General features: G+C 44.6%; 1 protein-coding gene across 7 annotated transcripts in view; it reads right to left on the bottom strand.

Moving 5' to 3' along the window:
- TBC1D1 (TBC1 domain family member 1) overlaps positions 1-7453 on the bottom strand; it is a 219186-nt gene that overhangs the window by 74496 nt on the left and 137237 nt on the right. For 4 of the 7 annotated variants that reach the window (XM_019526147.1, XM_019526149.1, XM_019526152.1 and 1 more), the window contains exons 10-11: positions 4738-5015; positions 2072-2230 (exon numbers count right to left, since the gene is read on the bottom strand). In XM_019526147.1, coding sequence (XP_019381692.1) covers positions 2072-2230; positions 4738-5015 — 437 coding nt within the window. The remainder of the gene's footprint in view (positions 1-2071; positions 2231-4737; positions 5016-7453) is intronic. The other 3 variants (XM_019526148.1, XM_019526150.1, XM_019526151.1) reach the window with 3 other exon arrangements.

Genomic DNA, 7453 nt, shown 5'->3' with positions numbered 1-7453 from the left:
CCCCCCAAAAGCTTAGAATTTTTAACCTATACATTATTTTTTCTGCATCTGATTATTTGGGTACGTTGCTCTTGTTATATAGCAGAAGCCATCAAATCTCATTACAAACACTTTGGCAGCTATGACTTGGTTGTATCCCCTTCTCTCCAGAATGAGCTACCTAAAGTTTCTATGACATACAGAGGAAGCAGCTGAACATGAACAATTGTAGGTGTAGACATACAACACATTTAAAATGGACTTGGTCTGCGGTAACAGTGGAGCGGGTACATGATGCACAACTCTGCAGAAGCATAAGTCACTTTGCTCCAGGGCAAAATTACTCCTCAGAGGCCATGTCAACACATGTGGTGAAACGTGCAGTTGTTACTGCGCACTGATTTAGTACTTGCATATGCCGTCATTACTGCACAGTACCGTCGTTACTTCGCATATTGTCACCACACAGTTTTTTTCCCTGCAGGGGAGGTGTTTGTTCAATGCAAATTCACTTCCCCTTCCACCTAATAGCCAGAGGCTATAATAGCACTCACCAGGGACAGCCAGCCAGCTTTGTGTCTAATTTTCACCAAAACGGTATACCTGGATTGCAGTTGGCACTGCCTTACAAAAAAGATGGTGAACAGGGATGGTGAGATTAATATGGAACAATCACTTGCATTAAGTAAAACAATCCTTTAATATCTGGTGAGCCAATTTCCAAGGAAAATCAGCCCAGCACATCTCCTGAACATAACTGCATTTTGCTCACAGTTACGGTAACTTCATTTTACAACACACAGATTTGAACCTGTCAATTCACCTGAGGGCTCCCCATCATATATATTTCTAAGTAGCAGCCCTTTGAGACATGATACAAAATCCCTTTCAATGGTGAGGAAAGACTTATTAAAGCAAGTGTCACTGCAGAATCGACTCGGGAGGCAGGAAATCATCCCCTTTCCTTGGTGACTGGGAAAGAGAAGGAGAAACTGGGTACAAGGAACTGGAGAGGTATTTTTTGAAGTGAGGGTCAAAGGATGCATAATCAGATTTTTGCCCCTAGTGCAGTTCCTGAGGAAGAAAAGGGGAAGCTCATCTCAGATAACGCAAGGCTAAATAGTAGCAACTATTTAATATTTTTTGGTAAATATAGAACAAGTAGACAAGTAAGTCCTACAGCAGACATGGTTACAATGCAGATTCTGCCTTGTGTATTTTCTCAGGATCAGAAGGATCAGTGTCTCCCTCAACAGTGCTGCACAAAAAGGCAGAAAAAAGAAAAAAAAAGAGAATGGCAAGACAGAAAACTTGCTAATAAACAGTAACTCTTAACAGTATTCCCCAAGGACATTTGTCTGACCAGTCTGTTGGAGCTAAAGTAAACAGTCTGATTCAAATGACTTTAGGCGGCAACTGGTCTTATCTTTCAGGGAAAGGCAGGATGAATGGCTCTGTCTGTCTGTATTCTCATCTAAAGAAGGAATGCCAAACTATCACTTCATGGTGCTGAAGGTAATGGAACAACTCCTTTAGCTCATTTAGAGACTGAAATGGTTCTTCACAAGTCTGACATTTCTTGGCCTATTTACTTTACTTGATTAAATTCATCTTTCAACTCTTACCGAGTAATTTTATCCTTCCCCTCTCCTCTTCTTAATCATGAGGCACAGGAACTCAGTTCTGCCTTACGCTAAACAGGCGGAACTGAATAATTCTGGAGAGAAAAAGCTGGACCAGTGTCCTTGGTATCAAACCTCTTGCCCAGGTTAGGCACTACTGCTACCTAATACATAGCTAGAGCAACTGACCCTTGCATAACGGGGCAGGGGAGGGAGCGGGGGGGCGGGGTGAGGGATGCATGTGTTCACACAAGTTCCTGAAGTAATTTCATTTGATCAAACCAAGAAATTCCATCAAGTGTCTGCATCAAAATGCAGTGCCTGAGGAGTTACTTTCCCCCTCAGACTATCTGCACTCCACTGCCTGCAAAAATCTTAACTTTCAGTTATTCACACACAGCAAGCTCTGGCATTACAATACTGCATGTTTATGATACAATAAAAGAAACTCTATGCATCTACTATCTCACCTCTTTTGCGTAACATGCCCACTTTGTTCTCCACTTGAATTATGCTTTAGATTTTTTAAAAAGTTGGGTGAAGAGGCCGAAGGACTGAGACGAGCTAAAGGAGTTGGAGATGCAGGTTGACCAGAACAGCTTTTAGACTCCTTCATAGATGTGTTCAAACTGTACAGTGAGATTCCAACCATGAGTATGGAGGTGAGGTAAGAGAAAGAACAAATTACAGGAACAGACAGGAAAAAACAGAGTAAGAATGCGTATCTATCCTCCTTTAAAAGAGGCCTGCCAATAGTAGCGAATGATTATCTACAGTTCTGAATTAAAGCTCTAGCACAGGGGTCGGCAACCCCCAGCACGCGTGCCAAGCATGGCACGCGAGGCCATTTTCCTCGGCACGCGTTGGGGCAGGGGCCAGGGGTGGGGAGGCAGCAGCTGTTTGCAGCCTCCCGACTACAGCTGGCCCCAGCTCTAGGTAGCTGCTGCCAGCCGGGAGCCTGGGCTGCTCCCAGCAGGTGGCTAGGAGGCTGCAAGCCCTGCTGGGACCAGCCTGGGGACCATGGCTGGCAGCAGCTACCCCAGAGCCTGGACTGGCTGTAGCCAGGAGACTACAAACAGCTGCTGCCTCTCTGCCCTGACCCTGGCCCCTATGGGCGCAGTGCCAACACCTGATGCCTTCCTGGAGCCTGGGGCTGGAAGACAGCTGGGGCTGGGGAGGAAGCAGCTGTTTGTAGCCTCACGGCTGAAGCTGGCCAATGCTCTGGGTAGCTGCTGATAGCGATGGAGCCCGGGCCGCTTGCAGCAGGGCTTCCATCCCCCCAGCCACCTGCTGGGAGCAGCCTGGGCTCCGTGGCTATCAGCAGCTACCCAGAGCCTGGGTTGGCTGCAGCCGTGAGGCTACAAACAGCTGCTGCCTCCCCACTTCCGGCCCCAGCCCCAGCCGTCTCCTGGCCCCTGCCCCAGCCCTGGGCTCCAGGGAGGCAGCAGATAGCGGCGATGCTCCCCACTGTGCTGCTGTTCTGCAGAGCAGCATGTGGGAACCGGCGTGGCAGAGCACAGCGGGGGGTGAAAGCTGCCTGCCACTCCGAGTTCCCTGCTGCCCTGGCCACACTTCCCCTGCAGGTGGGGGCAGCAGTGAGGGGCACAGCCCTGCATGCTGCCAACGTTGCTCCCATGCACACAGGGGAAGTGTGACTCGGGCACCATGAAGCTTGCAGCAGCTTTGCCCTAATGCACAAGTCAGCTGTAGAGAACACACAAGCATGTGCTGAAAGGCCCCGATTCACCAAAATACTTAAGTGCATATTTAGCTTTAAGCCTTTGAGTAATCTCAGTGAAATCAAATGAACAAGTCATTTGTAAAGAGAGACCTGCTCAAGTGCTTTGCTGGATAAGAACACTTTGGAACCTACTTTTATTCTTAAGAGATTTAACAAGAAGTTGCCTTGATTTCCAAGTTTTATCTGACGGAGGTTCTTTTGAAATTCTCAACTGTAGTACAATTTTGCCCCAATTCAAGAACTTATCCTATATCATGTTAGTGGGAGCAATTCCATTAAGAGACCAATCTTTTGAAGAGCCAAATGAAGTCAGAAGTTTGGATCCACTTTTGAATGACAGAGCAAACTGGAAGATTATTCAACTTTTAGCTAGAATGTCAGAGGGAAAAGGATGAAGTGACTGAAGAAGCAGCTACAAATTTTAAGGCAGTGCCTGGTGGTACCAAGCCAATAAGTTTTAAGTCCTGAACTGCACTACAAAAGTCATTTAACATTTAAGGAACAATAGTTTAAAAAAAAAAAAAAGGCCAAAAAGGCAACCCAGGTTATGTTTCCTTTTACATACCACAATTCTTTTTTTCCTGTCATCACCTATTTCAAACATGTTCTTTGACTGCTCTGCTTTCTTCAGGGAAAAATGAGCTGATGCATATACACACTTCCAACTATGTAGATTGCATAAATCAGCAATTTTGGCAGACAGATGCCTACAGACAGGAATGTTTCCACAGTAATTGAAAAAAGCCAGAGAAAGGAAGGAGAAAAGGCTCATAAAGCTTAGTAAGGTTTCATGGAAGTCTTTCAAGGAGAACATCCAGGAATATTAACAATAAAATTATCAGTAGTCTGTTTTTGTGAGTATAGCTTGCAATGAATCAAGAACTGATCAGACTTCTGATGCCTGCTACTAGTGATGAAGTTTTATGCAGTTTTTTTAGTTGACTTAAATATGTTAAATGTGAACTGACCAACAGTTCAGCTTTCTATATCACATAAGTTACAAGATTTTTTTCATAAATATACTATACAGAGCTGTCATTTACTTATACAGTCCTCAGATCCAACCAAAAAAAAAAACAAACCACACCTGAGGATCATCTGAACAAGAAAGCACCCCTTATTATCCATCCATTATTATACTTGTACAAGAAATGGCTTTCTGACATTTACTGTGGAATTGCAAGTTTCATGTTTTATTTCCCTCCTTGAATACACACAAAACTAAGATGGCAGTTGTTTTAAATTATCACATATGCTCTAGGGGGATAACACTGCTACACATTCCTTAAATACTAAGCTTCTCTTTCATTAAATTAGCATACCTGGTATACTATGGACTTCCCATAATATGCCCCAAATATATGAAAAAATATCCTGCTTTTAAGTGAGTCTTACTTTCGCTTGTGAGGAGTCTCTGTGCTCACTGAATGATACCTCATTAGTTTCCTTTGTGGAACAGATGGTGATGTTTCAACTGCTTCCAGAGGTTCCTGGCATTCGGTGGGCAAGTGACTCAATGTGTTTGCTCGCCGTCTAAAGCTTGGCTGAGATAATTTATCGGGCTGCTCATCAGGATGACTATCTGGGTCACTGGTGAGATCATCTGCTGATGCATCGGTCTTGACAGGACTTTCTGACGTAACTGGAACTTCTTTCTCACACAGAGATGGCTCCTAGAAATATATATAAAAATGACACGTGAACGTATACGACTCAAAAAATATTTTAGGTGGTTCTCAATCCCAGGTTATTTTTGACATCATACAGCAATTTGCTTTATATTATAAACTGATTTATTTCTAAAAGACAGCCTTTTTGTGCCAGATGTATACTTCCTGAAACATAAGGCCATGAAAATAAATACAGGCCAACATTTCTAAAACTGAGTGCCTAATCTTGGGCACTGCAATAGCAGAGGCTGAACAAGCTGATTAGTGGTAAATTCCACTGGACCCTTCTCAAAGCCAGCCACTTATTTCAGTGCCTGTTTAGACTTTCTAGATGGAATTTTAGACCAGTGATTCTTGACCAGGTTGCCACAGTACCCTGGGATGCCTTGACAGCCTTTCAAGGGTGCTATAGGTGGGCAAACAAGATTTACAAAAACCTTGTTTATTCACAAGATAAACCCAGAGATTTCAAATAGAAATCCACAGTGTTAAAAACATTCTGATCTGGTGTGGTTTTTCTGAGTTTTTGGAATGTAAAACTGATTTTTGACTACAGAAAAACAATAGCACAAGTGAAGACTAAGAGCTGGCATTTTCCATGGGGTGCCTCAAGTCTAACGTGGGCTGCCTCAACTCTAAATAGATTGTGAACCACTGCTACAGACATGAAGTTATTACTGCTCTGCTTTGTCTCACACAACACCTACACCTTTCCCTCAAACTGGGGTGTTATAAGTGGGAAAGCTGATTGGGATAGAAGAATGCTGTTTTAATTTCTGCTCTACAGTGCAGCAGCTGTTGCATTACTCTTCATTCATTGTTCTTCACTCTAGAGTGAAACAGGTATGACCCAACTATGGGGAGTCAGGGTTCAGAAGCTGAGGGTCGACAATACTCTATAATACAATCAAGCCCAGAAGCAAAAACCAAGGGTCACAATATTGGGTGTCAGTTTGATCCAATGCATGCCAGGGGCCCAGCGGGCCCATAGATCAGGAACTCAAGAATCCAATACAGAGGACAGGGTAAGCAGGAACAAGGTGTTGAGGTCCAAGGCAGGAAGCAGATTGGAGAAAGGCTGGAGGCAGGACAGGAGGGTTTGAAGCAAAGGCAGGGTTTAAAGCCAGGAGGTCCAGGACAGGAGTCAGTCAAAGTCCACAGCAGAGATACTAGGAGAACTGCTGCAGGGACAAGGTCCTGCAGGAATTGGAAGGGTTTTATAAACCTCCCATCAGGGGTTTGTAGCCTCCATTGGTTACCCCAGGTCACCTAGATCCCATTAGGAATCTCACGGGAAGGCCAAGGCTGAGTTGGAGCAAGTGCATGGCTAGTCTCCTGGTAGTACTGTAGGCTGGTTCTCTGCTAGTGGGTGCTGTGGATCAGGCTTTGAATCCCAGGGGCACTAACAGTGGTGTTATCATCTCTCCTTTTTAATGATCTTCATGTTTTACTAATCAATCTAACCTTTCCATCTGTTAGCTGCTACAGATCTCTTCCAACTTCACAGTCTTGAAGATTCTTGAACACTTTTTAAAATCACAGGTCCACCCCTGGAGATTAGACTTCAGCAGCAGCTAGAGTAGTGGCTCAAACTTTTCTTTGATGTGGTTGAGAAGCACTGTTGGTGCTGCCCCAATTTACCTCAATGCTTCTCAACTGGGTCTTGCTACCTCCAGATAAAACTGTCCCACATGCCTGCTGTACAACCAGCCCCAGAAGGGTAAGTGTGCGTAATTTCTGTGGGTTAAGTGGAACCACCCTTGTGCACCTCTGTTTCCAGGAGGTGCGTGGAAGAGGCTGAACTGGGAAAGGCAACAGCTGAGCCAACTCCTGCCTGCTTTATGCTGATAGGAGAGCCAGTGCAGCAGGAGTGCACATGGGGCAGTTTTATCTGGCTGCCTCCTTGGCAACAGTACCTCCACTGCAGCACTCCTGAGTGGGGTTTGCTGTCACCTGGTTGAGAACTGCTGCATCAGAGTTTCAGCTTCAGTTAAGTAGGAAAGAGAAAGGGAGTCAGCTGAAGATTAGGCTCCCTCCTTGCTTTACATTGCTATAACTCTGGAAAAATCTTTTTTTCTTCTTTAGACTTTTCAAAACTAAGGTGTGTTTTATATTCTGCACTATGTTGTATGTCAGAAAATATAGTATTTGTCTTGGTAACAAACAATGATCATATTTGCCCACACCAAAAATGCCTGAATTTACGATGATCCCCCCAATAATTAGATTCTAGACATGGAAAATGTATAAAAGTGTTACAATTTTCTATGTCTAGAATCTAGTTATTAGAGGGTCATCTTAAAATGTATCCCCCCACCACTGCAGCAAGGGGCCAAGCTTCAGGTGAGTCAAGTGGCCTGCCCCTGCCACCTGTCCCCACTACTTGCCCACCTGGTGCCTGCATACCTCCATGCCTGCCCCTGTCCCCCCTGCTAAAGGCT

This window comes from Gavialis gangeticus, unplaced genomic scaffold (genome assembly GCF_001723915.1).
Source record: "Gavialis gangeticus isolate Ggan-Ray unplaced genomic scaffold, GavGan_comp1, whole genome shotgun sequence".
NCBI lineage: Eukaryota > Metazoa > Chordata > Crocodylia > Gavialidae > Gavialis > Gavialis gangeticus.
Note: the sequence above shows the minus strand (reverse complement) of the source record. Positions and strands in the feature narration are given on the sequence as shown.